This window comes from Balaenoptera musculus, chromosome 13 (assembly GCF_009873245.2).
Source record: "Balaenoptera musculus isolate JJ_BM4_2016_0621 chromosome 13, mBalMus1.pri.v3, whole genome shotgun sequence".
Lineage (NCBI taxonomy): Eukaryota > Metazoa > Chordata > Mammalia > Artiodactyla > Balaenopteridae > Balaenoptera > Balaenoptera musculus.
In genome coordinates, this window is record NC_045797.1 from 27195355 (window position 1) to 27210627 (window position 15273).

A 15273-nucleotide genomic window follows, 5' to 3' on the forward strand; every position below is an offset into this window, starting at 1 on the left:
CTCAAACTCAAAAACAAAAACAAAACACCCAATTAACCAATTATCAAATGGGCAAAAAACTTGCAGAGCCATTTCTCCAAACATATACGAATGGCCAATAAGCACATGAAAAGATGCTCAACATCACTAATCATTAGAAAAATGCAAATCAGAACTACAACGAGGGACTTCCCTGGTGGTCCAGTGGTTAAAACTCTGTGCTCCCAATGCAGGGGGCCCAGGTTCGATCCCTGGTCAGGGAACTAGATCCCACGTGCCACAACTAAGAGTTTGCAAGCCACAACTAAAAGATCCCACATGCCGCAACTAAGACCCAGTGCAGCCAAATAAATAAATAAATATTTTAAAAATAAATTAATAAAAGAAAATAGATAACCAACAAGGACCTACTGTAAAAACAATTAAAAAAAAAAACTACAATGAGACATCACCTCACAGTCATCAGGATGGCTGCTATCAAAAACAAAAAAAAAAAGAGAGAAAATAACAAATGTTGGTGAAGATGTGGAGAAACTGGGACCCTTGTGTCGTGTTGGGAGGAATATAAAATGGTGCAACCACTGTGGAAAACAGGAGGGAGGTTCCTCAGAAAACTAAACAGAACTACCACATGATCTGGCAATCCCACTTCTGAGTATATATCCAAAAGAACTGAAGGCACTGTCTCAAAGAGATATTTACAAACCCATGTTCACAGCAGCACTCCTCACAATAGCCAATAGGCAGAAACAATCCAAGTGTCTTATTAACTGACAAAGGGATAAACAAAATGTGATACATAAGTACAAGAGAATATTATTCAGCCTTAAAAGGAAGTTAATCTGGTCACATGCTACAACATGCATGAACCTTGAGGACATTAAGCTAAGTGAAATAAGCCAGTCACAAAAGACAAATACTGTATGATTCCTCTTAAATGAGGTATCCAAAGTAATCAAATTCACAGAAACACAAAGTAGAATGGTTGTTACTAGGGGCTGGGGTGAGAGGGAAAGCGGAGCTGGTTGTTTACAGGTGCAGAGTTTCAGTTTAAGAGTTCAGGACATTGGTTGCACAACAATGTTAACATATTTAACATTACTGAACTGTACACTTTAAAATGGTTAACATGGTTAAGATGTTATGTGTATTTTACCACATAAAATTTAAAAAGAAATTTTCAATCCGCAGATAAACCAAAACAGAAAATTTCTTTATTTCTTTTACAAGAAATACTAAGGGAAGTGCCTAAGGGACATTTCAGAAATGATAAAAGGGTCAATCCACCAAGAATACCTAATAATTAAAAATATATATGCACCTAGCATCAGAGCTCCAAAACACCTTAAGTAAAAACTAACAGAACTGGGAACTGCCCTGGTGGTGCAGTGGTTAAGAATCCACCTGCCAATTCAGGGGACACGGGTTCGAGCCCTGCTCCAGGAAGATCCCACATGCCACGGAGCAGCTAAGCCCACGTGCCACAACTACTGAGCCTGCGTTCTTGAGCCCACAAGCCACAGCTACTAAGCCCATGTACCGCAACTGCTGAAGCCAGCATGCCCAGAGCCCATGTTCCACAACAGGAGAGGCCACCACAATGAGAAGCCCGGGCACCGCAGTGAAGAGTAGCCCCTGCTTGCACAACTAGGGAAAAAGCAAGCACGCAGCAACGAAGACCCAACGCAGCCAAAAATAAAAAAATAAATAAGGTTATTTAAAAAAAAAAAAAAACTAACAGAACTGAAGGAAATAAGAGACAATCCAACAATAATTAGACCTCAATACTCCAGTTCCCAAAAGCAGTGGATGGATAGAGATTCTGTACATGATTCTTGAACATTAAAAAAAAAAAAAAAAACCAGAGCAAATGTCAATGGCTTTCCTATATACCAGCAATGAACAATTGGAATTTGAAATTAAAAACACAATACCATTGGGGTTTCCCCGGCGGTCCAGGGGTTAAGACTCCACACTTCTACCGCAGGGGGTGCGGGTTTCATCCCTGGTCAGGAAACTAAGATCCCACATGCCATATGGCATGGCCAAAAAAAACACCACAATACCATTTACATTAGCACCCCAAAAATTAAATACTTAGGTATAAATCTAACCAAATATATACAAGATCTATATGAGGGAAACTATAAAACTCTGGCAAAAGAAATCAAAAAGGAACTAATTAAATGGATAGATAGTCCATGTTCATGGTTAGAAAGACTCAATACTGTCAACGTCAGTTCCTCCCAACCTGGTGTATAGATTCAATACAATTCCAATCAAAATCCAAGCAAATTATTTTGTGGATACTGACAAACTGGTTCTAAAGTTTATATGAAGAGTCAAAGTACCCAGCATAGCCAGCACAAAATTGAAGAAGCCAAGGTGGGAGGACTGATACTACTTGACTTAAAGACTTACTATAAAGCTACAGCAATCAAGAGTGTGGTATTGGTGAAAGACTAGACAAACAGATCACTGTAACACAACAGAGTCCAGAAATAGACCCACATAAAGACAACTGATAATTGACAAAGGAACAAAGGCAACGTAATGGAGCAAAGACAGTCTTTTCAACAAATTATGCTGGAATAACTGGACATCCACGTGCAAAAAGTGAATCTAGACACAGATCTTACCCCTTTCACAAAACTTAACTCAAAATGGATCATAGATGTAAATGTAGAATGCAAAACTATAAAAACTATAAACACCTAGAAGATAATATAGGAGAAAACTTAGATCACCTTGGCTAGTGTGATCACTTTTTAGGTACAACACGAAAGGCAAAATCCCTGAAATAACTGATAAGCTGCACTCATCAAAATTAAAAACCTTTGTTCTGTGAAAGACAATGTCAAGAGAATGAGAAAACAAGCCACAGACTGGGAGAAGATATTTCTAATAGACATACCTGATAAGGACTGTTAACCAAAACATACAAAGAACTCTTAAAACTCAACAATATGAAAACAAACAACTTGGTTAGAAAATGGGCAACAGACCACCAAAGAAGATATACAACTGGAATAAGCATATGAAAAGATGCTGAGTATCATTTATCATTAGGGAACTGTAAAGTAAAACAATGAGACACTACTACCTACCTACTAGAATAGCCAAAATCCAAAACACTGACAACAAATGCTGCCGAGGATATGGAACAACAGGAACTCTCATTCACTGATGAATGATGGTGGGAAAGCAAAATGGTACAGTCACTTTGTAAGACAATTTGGCAGTTTCTTATAAAACTAAACATATTATTAGCATACAATCTAGTAATCAAACTCCTTGGTACTGGCCCAAATGGATTGAAAAGATATGTCTACACAAAAATCTGCACATGGATGTTTAGAGCACCTTTACTCATAACTGCCAAAACTTGAAAGCAACTAAAATATCCTTTAGTAGGTGAATGGATAAGATAAACTGTGGTACATCTAGACAACGTAGTATTATTCAGCACTAAAAAGAAATGAGCTACCAAGTCATGAAAAGACACAGAGAAACTATATTGTATTATAATGGTGGATACATGCCATTATACGTTTGTCAAAAACCATAGAATGTACAATACCAAAAGTGAGCCCTAATGTAAACTCTGGCTTTGGATGTCAATGTAGATTCATTGTAACAAACATACTACACCCTGATGTGGGATACTGACAGTGGAGAAGGCTGTGCATGTGTGGGGGCAGGAGGTGGATGGGAAATCTCTGTACTATCTGATCAATTTTTCTTTGAACCTAAAACTGCTCTAAAAAATGGTCTGTTGAGGGAATTCCCCAGGGTGGTCCAGTGGTTAGGATTCCGTGCTTTCACTGCCAAAGGCACGGGTTCGATCCCTGGTTGGGGAACTAAGATCGCACAAGCTGCGGGGTGCAGCAAAAGAAAAAACAAACAAACAAACAACAACAACATAGTCTATTGAAAAACAACCAAAATAAAAAAAGCTCTGGTCCAGCATGCAAGGAGTTAGGAAGTCATCACTCCCATCCCCACAAAAAGAAAAAAAGCTGAACAAATTGAAAATCAACAACTCTTCTTACATCCGCCAGAAAACTGAAATGAAGGGCAAACTACACAGTCCCCCAAATTAGAAAGACAAACAGATACAGAAAATCACAACTTAATGGAACAGAATCCCAGAGCAGACACCACCATGGGGACCTGTACTAGGGTAGGAAAGCCTTAAATTGTAATTGACAAATTGCTAGAGGCTCAGGGTAGACAACCCTGAGATTTAAAAATTCCTGGGAAACAATCTTAGAGGGGCTCCCACACTTTATGAGTTTTACCTCCAGGAACTGTATCAGGTTCCACAGTTAAGATCAGAGAAAAATCTCCTCTTGCTCTGGCAGGGGGAGGGCAAAAGTAGCCATTCTGAAATAAGCCTAGAGCATTCTGTTTTTAACAAGACCTGCCCTCAAAAGAAACTATTTTACCAGAGCCCAGGGTTTTACCAGAGACTAAGTGATGTAGGGGAAGGGAAATACCCAACTCCAGCCCCCTTCTAGCTTTCCTGTCTCACCTAAGGGGAAAACAATGAGAAACCCTAGTGAAGATCACAGCCCAGGGAAAGTCCTAATAATAGGACTATAGAACACTTACCCTCCACCCACACCTTACCACTACATCAACAGGGCTCCTGATAATGATGGTATATGAATGAAAGAACAGCACAACTCATACCTTACTTAAGAAGTCCTTAGAGGGACTTCCCTGGTGGCACAGTGGTTAAGAATCCGCCTGCCAACACAGAGGACACGGGTTCAAGCCCTGATCCAGGAAGATTCCACATGCCACGGAGCAACAAAACCCATGCACCACAACTACTGAGCCTGCGCTCTGGAGTCTGCAAGCCGCAACTGCTGAGTCCATGTGCCACAACTAATGAAGCCCGCGTGCCTGGAGCCACCCCAACAAGAAGCCTGCACACCACAACAAAGAGCAGCCCCCACTTGCCGCAACTAGAGAAAGCCCGTGCACAGCAACAAAGACCCAACACAGCCAAAAATAAATAAATAAAAATAAATAAATTTATTTTTAAATTCCATACTAAAAAAAAAAAAAGAAGTCCTTAGAGAAATCCAAAGACAACAGGGGGAACAAAAACAAGGTCACCAGAGGAAATTTTAGCCTTTGACACCTACAGCTACAGCAAACAATAAACACAAAACCACCTCTAACCAGATAAACTTAAAAAACTTCACATTAAAGGTCTATTTACTTCAGTTCCTTTCATATCATATTCATTCAGTACATGCCTGGCTTTCAACAAAAAAAACTACGACATACAAGACAAAAACAAAACTAGTTTGAAGACACAGAGCAAGCATCAGAACCAGAATCAGATAAGGCAGACATATTCGAGTTTCAGTTTGTAAAGATGAAGACGTTCTGGAGATGGATGGTAGCGAAGATTACAAAACAGTGTGAATGTACTTAATGCCACATAAAAATGGTTAAAATGGAGAAATTCCCTGGTGGTCCAGTGGTTAGGACTCAGTGCTTTCACTGCTGGGGCCATGGCTTCAATCCCTGGTCGAGGAACTGAGATCCTGCAAGCCACGCAGCATGGCCAAAATAAATAATTTTTTAAAAAGGTTAAAATGTTAAATTTTATGTTATGTATATTTTACCACAATTTTTAAAAAAAGAAAAAGAAATCAAGTTGGAAAAAAAGAAATGAGCTACCAAACCATGAAAACACATGGAGGAACCTTAAATGCATACTGCTAAGTGAAAGAAGCCATTCTAAAAAGGCTACATAGGGACTTTCCTGGTGGCACAGTGGTTAAGAATCCGCCTGCCAATGCAGGGGACACAGGTTCAAGCCCTGGTCTGGGAAGATCCCATATGCCGCAGAGCAACTAAGCCTGTGCGCCACAACTACTGAGCCTGGGCTCTACAGCCCGCAAGCTACAACTACTGAGCCTGTGTGCTGCAATTACTGAAGCCCACGCACCTAGAGCCCATGCTCCGCAATAAGAGAAGCCACCGCAATGAGAAGCTCGCACACCAAAACGAAGAGTAGCCCCGGCTCACCGCAAGCAGAGAAAAAGCCCACGCGCAGCAACAAAGACACAACACAGTCAAAAATAAATAAATGTATTTTAAAAATAAATAAATAATAAAAAAATTAAAAGGCTACATACTGTATGATTCAAACTATATGACTTTCTGGAAAAGGCAAAACTATGGAGACAGTAAAAATATCAGCAGCTGCCAGGGTTTCAGAGGAAGAAAGGGAGGGATAAACAGGTAGAGCACAGGGATTTTTTTAGGCAGTGAAACTGTTCTGTGTGATACTGTAATAGTGGATATATGTCATTATACATTTGTCAAAACCCACAGAATGTACGAAAAGTGGACTCTGATAAAAACATGCACTTTAATTAATAATGTATCAATATCGGCTTACCGATTGTAACAAATGTGCCGCCCTAATACAAGATGCTAATAATAGAGAAAACAGGGGAGGAAAAAGAGGTACATGAGAATTCTGTACTTTCTGCTAAACATAAATCTGCTCCCAAAAAAGTCTATTAATTAAAATGAAAAAAAAAAAGGATAGCTACCTGTGACAAGACCAACAAGGAAATATAAGATGTGAATACTCTGTAAACAAACTACATCTATGGATATTATAGAACACTCCATCTTAGAGTAGCAGAATACACCTTCTCAGCATACATGGAACAACTCCAGGACAGACCACATGTTAGGCCACAAAACAAGCCTCAAATTTTTTTTTAATTTTATTTTATTGAAGTATAGGTGATTTACAATGTTGTGTTAATTTCTGCTGTACAGCACAGTGACTCAGTTATAAACATAAGCCTCAAATTTTTTAAATAATTGAAATCATGGAAAGTATATTCTCCAACCAAAATGGAATGAAATTAGAAATCAATAACAGAAGGAAATTGAGGAAATTCACAAATACGTGGAAATCAAGCAACAGACTCCTAAATAACCAACGGGTCAAAAAAGAAATCACAAAGAGAATTTTCAAACATTTTGAGATAGCCAACAGGCAGAAAACAACCCAAATGTCCATCAATTGATGAATGGATAAAAAAATGTAGTATATCCATACAATGGACTATTATTAAGTCATAGAAAGGAATGAAAAATTGATGTTATATACATGGATGTTTCCTAAAAACATTATGCTAAGTGAGAGTCCAGTCATAAGACCACATATTGGAATTCACTGGTGGTCCAGTGGTTAGGACTCGGTGCTCTCATTGCCAGGGCCCTGGGTTCGATCACTGCTGGGGGAACTAAGATCCTGAAAGCTGTACGGCATGCACCACATATTATATGATTCCATTTATATTAAAGGCCCAGAATAGGCAAATCTAAAGAGAGAGAAAGTAGATTAATGGTTGCTTAGCAGAATGGAAGCTAGAGGGGTGACAGCTAAAGTATACAGGGTTTCTTTTTGAGGTAATGAAAAAATTGTTCTAAAATTGTGGTGATGGCTGCACATATCCATTAATTTACTGAAACTACTGAATTGTGCATTAAAATTCAGGGTAAATTGTATGGTATTTGAATTATATCTCAACAAAACTGTTAAAAATGTTTTTAAATAAGCCAGGTAAGCATTCAGCACATTAAGTAAAATTAAATAAAATAAATCTAGGGAAATAGTAAAAGATGAGAACTGAAATTAATGAATTAAATGATGAAAAGCAATAGAATTAAACTTAGATTTAAGAGCTGTTTCCTTGGATGAAAACAATTAACAAAACAAATCCATAGCTAGTCGGATCAAGAGAAGAATAAAACATAATTATATAAAATCAGGAATGAGAAATGGAAATAACCACAGATGCAATAGAAAAAAATAAAGAATACTATGTAACACTCCATTATAATTAACTAGAAACCCTTGCTGAAATGATTTTCTAGAAAAATCATAAATTACAAAATTAACCCAAGAAAAGTGAGAGAGTATATACAGATTATAACCCTGAAAGGAATCCAGAGGCACAGTAGTTTCACAAGTGATTATTTTTCAAACATGCAAGAAAATCTTACATTATTTAAACTGTTCCAAGACACAGAAAAATAAAAATCTTCCCAGTACCTTGCAGAAAAACGGCATAATTCTGATTCCAAACTTGACAAAGAAAGGTCAAGAAAACACTTTTTAAAAAACTTAAACCATTATCATTTATCAAATATCTCCAAATAAAATCCAGCACTTCCTTAAGAGAAAAACACACAATAACTGATAGTTTTTATCCTAGGAGCACAAGAAAGGATTAATACTAAGAATAAAATCTGTAATAACAGGTCAAAAAAGATTAAGAATTGTACAGTGTAGATAAATTTGGAGATAGGGAGCAGGAAGGTGTAGGGGTTCAGGCCTGTGTTCTCTCCTTCTATGAAATGGTAACCTGTTGATAGGAGAATGCTGAACATTGGGTGAAATCTAGAGGATAAGAGTGAAAAAGCCAAAGCAGCTGAAGGAGGAAACATAAAAAGATTTCCAAGCACTGTTGATGACCCATTTAAAAGTTGGAGACCAGACTTCCCTGGTGGTGCAGTGGTTAAGAATCTGCCTGCCAATGCAGGGGACGCAGGTTCGATCCCTGGTCCAGGAAGATCCCACATGCCATGGAGCAACTAACCTCATGCACCACAACTACTGAGCCTACATGCTGCAACTACTGAAGCCCATGCACTCTAGGGCCTGCGTGCCACAACCACTGAGCCCGCGTGCTGCAACTACTGAAGCACGTGCGCCTAGAGCCCAGTGCTCCACAACGAGAAGCCACCGCAATGAGAAGCCCTCTCACTGCAATGAAGAGTAGCCCCCACTCGCCGCAACTAGAGAAAGCCCGCACACAGCAATGAAGACTCAATGCAGCCAAAAAAAAAAAAAAGTTGGAGTCCAAGTGGTTAAAAGGTACAAACTTCCAGTTATAAGATAAGTAAGTACTAGGGATGCAATGCACAACATGATAAATATAATTAACACTGCTGTATGTTATATACGAAAATTGTTAAGAGTAAATCCTAAGAGTTCTCAACACCAGAAAAAAATATTTTTTCTATTTCTTTAATTTTCTAGCTATATGAGATGACATTGTGATAACCGTTTCATGATGTATATAAGTCAAATCATTATGCTGTATACCTTAAACTTATACAGTGCTTTATGTCAATTATACTCAATAAAACTGGAAGAAAAGAAAATAAACAATAAAACTAAAAACTAAAAAAAAAAAAAAAGTTCAAGACCAAGAATTTCTATGATACCAATCCACAGAATTGAATTATTTTCCCTAGCACAGTTCAGAAATTGAGGTTTAGGAATTACAAGTAGAGGTGTTTGAAATGGTCCATGTTGAATGGTCTGCAGAACCAGCATAAGACCAATAAAGCAAAGGCTCACTTCCCTGAACTCAAAAATACTTGGTTGTAAGGCTGGTCATATTTTGCATTGAACTTAGAACAGTTCCACGCCTTAGCTCAGCTTCATTAATAGGACTTGCAAACTTAATCAACACCTTACAGATCCCCACTAGAACATCCTAATTGCCTACTAAGAGAGATACATGAGAGTGAATCAAATATTACAATTTTGCCATTTAACTTGAGACTAGACTGAATGAAATTAATGTTTCCTATCATTTGGTGTCTTCCTTTGAATACACTGAATTAAATACTACACAACAAACTCATCTTCAAAAATTTTATAGTTCAGGGCTTCCCTGGTGGCACAGTGGTTAAGAATCTGCCTGCCAACACAAGGGACACGGGTTCGAGCCCTGGCCCGGGAAGATCCCACATGCCGCGGAGCAACTAAGCCCGTGCACCACAACGACTGAGCCTGAACTCTAGAGCCCGCAAGCCACAACAACTGAGCCCATGTGCCACAACTACTGAAGCCTGTGCGCCTACAGCCCGTGCTTCGCAACAAGAGAAGCCACCGCAAAGAGAAGCCGGCGCACCGCAACGAAGAGTAGCCCCCGCTCACCGCAACTAGAGAAAGCCCACGTACAGCAACGAAGACCCAACACAGCCAAAAATAAATTAATTACTTAATTAAAAAAAAATTTTATAGTTCATCAATTTCTAGCAAGAAACATATTAAAGTTTCTCCTTTAAACATTTTCCAACTTACACCAGTAAATCTTAATATGTTAGTGAACAAAAAATTATCTTAATACTCTTTATATCATCTTAAAACTGCCTTTAATACAGCACATCACCCACACCTTCATATACCCTCCAAGGTAAATAGGACAATATCTGATTTCTCTCAAAAACAGAAACAAAACACCTCTACGGAAAAAACACTCTGGGCTCTAAGAAGCGATATCTTCTATTACACATAGATAGATCACTGTTAGACAGGATAATAATTTTTTCACACTGGCTGTAATAAGAGGTAAAGTGGTTTAATTAAAATCTTCTAGGAATATTAAATTTATATATTAATAGTTATTCAAACAAGAAGTCATGGAACAAAATTAAAGTTAGGAGACCTCATCCACAAGTGTGGCTTTAATTATGGTCCATATGTAGATAACTTACAACTTGAAATGTCCAGCCCAGACCCCTCCTCTGATCTCTAAAACCAAACCCATAATCTTAACACCCATCCCAACCATCCCATCACCCCACCCCATGGCCACCAACCCTACCATAAACCTGGCCATATTTCAACCATTTATCCAATAACCTGACACCTTCTTGCCCTTGTGTTCCACATCTAATCCATTATTAGTGTAATAATAATGTAAAATTAGTGTATCAGTGTGATTACTTTACCTCTTAAATCTCTCTCGAATCAGTCTACGTTTTTCTATATCCACCAACACTTCCCTATTCCAAAATATCATCATCATCATTTGCCTGACAATACTGCAATGACCTCCTAATTAGCATCCCTGACTTATTATTGCAGCTCCCCACCCCAACCTGCTGTCAAAGCTGTTCTCGGGGCTTCCCTGGTGGCGCAGTGGTTGAGAATCTGCCTGCCAATGCAGGGGACACGGGTTCGAGCCCTGGTCTGGGAAGATCCCACATGCCGTGGAGCAGCTAGGCCCGTGAGCCACAATTACTGAGCCTGCGCGTCTGGAGCCTGTGCTCCGCAACAAGAGAGGCCGCGACAGTGAGAGGCCCGCGCACCGCGATGAAGAGTGGTCCCCACTTGCCACAACTAGAGAAAGCCCTCGCACAGAAACGAAGACCCAACACAGCCATAAATAAATAAATAAAATTAAAAAAAAAAAAGTATGTGTCACATTAAAAAAAAAAAATTTAAAAAAAAAAAAAAAAAAAGCTGTTCTCTACTGTGCTACAAAGTGATCTTTCTGAAACACAAATCTTATCCTATACCCCTTTGTTTAAAACATTTTCAATGACTTCCCGGGATAAAGCTTCCAAATTCCTTGCATAGCACACAAAGCCTTGAAGTGTCTGCTCAACCCATATTGCCTTTTGGTTCCTTGAAAATGCCACGCTCTCTCTTACCGACAGTACCTTTCCATGTGCCTTTCCCTCAGCTGCAAAGCTCCTTCCTTTTCCCTTCACCTAGTTAACTGTAACCTGTCTTCAGATCTCAGCTTGTCATAACTTCCTCAGGGAAGCTTTCCCCAGCTTCGCTGACAAGATCAGATTCCCTTACTGAATGTTTTCAAAGCATGTTAGCACATATCAATTTTACTTTTATTTTTGTGACCCAACTGAATTTTGTCTGCCTCCCTCTCTAGACTGCGTACACTAGAAAAGCAGAGACAACAAATGTTTGGGTTCACCAAGGTTCCATAGCATCCAGCACAATGTGTGGCCCATGAAGAATGCTCAATAATACATGTTCAATGAATTCAGCACCGATTGGAATATTTACCAGGCAAAACAACAACTACTACTCTTTAACGATCAACAGTCTACAGCATCAATGTCCAGGAGAACTTTCTGTAGTGATGAAATTATTCTATATCTGCACTGTCCAATTACATAGCCACTAGTCAAGTGTGACTACTGAGCACTGTTCGTACAACAGAGGCACTGAATTTTTAATTTTATTTAACTTTAACAAATTAAGATGTAAGGAGCCACACGCTGCTATGACTACTGTATTGACGGCACAGGTCTATATAGTCTTTCCTCTGTCTTTTCAATTGTTGTACCTTGTTTTACTCTGCACAGTTGACATCTTGTCTAAGGAGCAGTCCTAGACAATAAACCTTAGGTTTCTTTTTGTCCCCACAATGTACCTTTCACAGAATAAAAATTTAATAAATGTCTGATGACTAGATACCCGAATTGTATAGCAAACCTTTCCTTTGCCCCTGAAAAGGAATCAACTAAATGCAGTTATTTTCAAAATGATCTTCAGGAGCCAACCATAAAATCAGCTCTTTCTAGTTTTCCAGACTGTTGGGAGCTGCAGCATAAGCCTCCTGCGTTTCTAAGCCCCTCCTACCGGCTGGGGACCCCTTTATTGCTACAAACGAGAGGTCAGAGAAGCACAATTGGCAAGAAGCCTCTAGAGACTAACTACTCAAAGGGTGCACAGAATCCACTCTGCTCCCTCAAGGGGAGTCCCGCCCTTTAGGCAAACTAATCTCCTAATTGTCTCCCCCACAAGATAGTCCCTGGGCAACCACTGTCTCCACTCCTACAACGCCCTTTTCCCCTCCCTCAGGGTATAAGGCCCACCTCCTCCCAAAAGCGTTTCTAAACCACAATATTGGCTCCTCTGAACATCTGGAGTAATTTAAAAAGCCCAGGGGAGAGAGGGAGGGTGGGGAGGAAACAAGAGAGATCTTTGCCTGAAAGAACAGGAGACTTGGAGTAGTCGGCCGGAAGCCTGGGCAAGAGTCGGAGCCTAGGAGACGAAATGGCCCTACAAGCCTTTAAAAGCACGCGTACTATTTGTCAGGCACCGTGACAGGCAGAGAGCAAGAGGCAGCCCGCAAGGGAGAGGAGGCAAAGCGCTCAGGGACCACCCGTCACCCTGCCCGACGACGGCCCATACCCCTCCCCGACCCGGCTCACCTTCCCCGGGCTGGTCAGCTCGCCCACCGAGTAGCGGTGCCTCGGGAGCGACGGCTGAGGCAAAGTCCCGGCGGGGTGCGCCTGCAGCCAGGCCTTGGCCTCCTCATCCTCCTCGTCGTCCGTACTCTCCCGACGCTGGCTCTCGTAGTTAAAATCCGCGTCCGGCTCCCGCCCCTCCTCTTCCTCCATTTCCTCCACCATCACCACCTCGTACTCGTCCAAGTTCTCCGCCTCCTCCTCCTCCTCCTCCTCCACCTCCTCCTCGAGCTCTCCTGGCCAAGGCATGTCCTCTGGCTCCATATTGGCTTCTAGTTCTAGGAGGCTGAAGAGGAGGAAAGGGGAGGGGGGAGGGAAGGGAGGGGAAGAGAGCCTACTGGCGGTTGTGGCCGCGCGCAGGCGCGGAGACCGCCGACGCCTCGCGCCGGCGTCGCGCGGACTGCTCGGGGCGGGGAGTATGCGCGCGTGTTGCTCAGGGTGCCCGGCGGCGGCAGCGGGAAGGCCAGAGGGGCGGAGCTGCTGACAGGCGACGCCGAGGCCTCGCCCCTGTCACGAGATGGGATCTTGCTCACAGTACTGTAAGCTCACAATAAACCCGGACTGGGCCCCTGTCGGAAGCGGGGAGAATTTATAGTCCTCGGCTGGGCCGGGCCAAAATTGAATTTTGTCCCTGCACAGAGGGACGATCAGACCCTCGGACAAACCCAAAATAATCAAACCTGCAAATTATAAATTTTTAAACGTTGAGTGCCTAATGTATGACAGGCTGTATCATGGGCACTTGAACCTAACAGTGGAAAAGTGTCAGAGGCAGTAGAGGGTTAATTAAGAACTGGGCTCTGGTATCAGAAAGATGGGACTTTGAATCCAAACATGGCCACTTAACAGCAGTGAGACTAAGCCTCTATGAAATGCGGTAATAGGCCCTCGCATAGGATGGTTGTGATAATTAAGGGAGATAACCAATATGAAGAACTCAGTGGTAGGTATTATTTGTTGATTATTGTACAGTAACATTAAATGCTTACAGTTCTGTGAGACAAGTATTATTACCATTTTGTATTTGAAGAATCTAAGGCTCAGAAAAATAACTTGCCCAATGTCTCTTACCTTGTAAGGGGCTGGCAATGCCATCCCAGGCCTTCTGTAAGTCCAGTAGTTGCCCTCGCCCAGACCTATCAGCTAATAAAGGATAAAAGAGCAAATATTTATACTGATAGTACCTACATTTGGGGGTTAGTCAATGATTTCAAAATGCTTTAAAAACAAAGATTTCCCTATCACCTAAGAACCCCTATGAAATGAATGGCAAATTAAAGAACCTTGAGATCCTTTGCTATTATCTAAGGAGATAGCCACAATTAAAGTGGAGTCCAGCAAAAAATTCTTCACGGTATTACCCACAAAAGCAGAGATAAATTGGCAACCAACATTGGTGGCATAAATTAGGGGTATTGCCAAGGATGTAGGTCCTATCTGCCAATGACTCAATCCTGGCAAAACTATAAAGATAGAATATGGACTGGAGCCCAAAGCCTCAGTGCTCCTTTGAACACCTCGAAATGAACTATGAGTACATACAAATACAATTCTTTTTTATGGTAGATTGAAGATTTTCCCTGCTGGAGAGCTATGGCTGTAATGGTGGGAAAAAAATTGCTTGATTTTATATTTCTGACTTGAGAAATTCCAATGTACCTCTCCAGTAACAGGGTCACACATTTCACTAACACTATCATTAAGTAATTCTGTAAAGCTTTACCATTTACTTAGAAACCCCACTGTCCTTATCATCCACAAATGTCAGGAAAAATAAAGGGAACTAATGGAATTATAAAACTAATTATCAAAGCTCTCAGAAACCCTCAAACTTCCAAGGCCCAAAGAACTTCTATTTACCTTGATAGCAATAACATGAACCATTCTAGGATATACATATCTCCTTCTGAGTTAATAATAGGCTGCCTCATGTATTTGGGAATTACTTCCAATACTAGATTCTACCTTGATGCAAGCTAATATGACTAATTACTGCAGGGGGCCCACACAATAACTACTGCTTTATGAACAATAGGTAGGGGCTGCATTTCCAAAGCACCCACCTAAGCAACCTTTGCATGACCTCAAAGCTGGAGATTTGATCTTTCTGAAAAAACATCAGAAGAAAACTTCCCATGAACCTCAATGGAAAAGACCTTATTAGGCACTGCTAACAACTGACTCAGCAGTAAAATTCCAAGGCATTGATCTTGGGTTCACGTT

The 15273-nt window shown here is 40.7% G+C and overlaps 1 protein-coding gene across 1 annotated transcript in view; it reads right to left on the reverse strand.

Moving 5' to 3' along the window:
- Positions 1-13348, reverse strand: part of ALMS1 (ALMS1 centrosome and basal body associated protein) — a 166450-nt gene extending 153102 nt beyond the window's left edge. Inside the window, exon 1 of the mRNA XM_036873812.1 lies at positions 13015-13348. Coding sequence (XP_036729707.1) covers positions 13015-13314 — 300 coding nt within the window. The 5' untranslated portion in view covers positions 13315-13348. The remainder of the gene's footprint in view (positions 1-13014) is intronic.
- Between the last annotated feature and the right edge of the window lie 1925 nt (positions 13349-15273).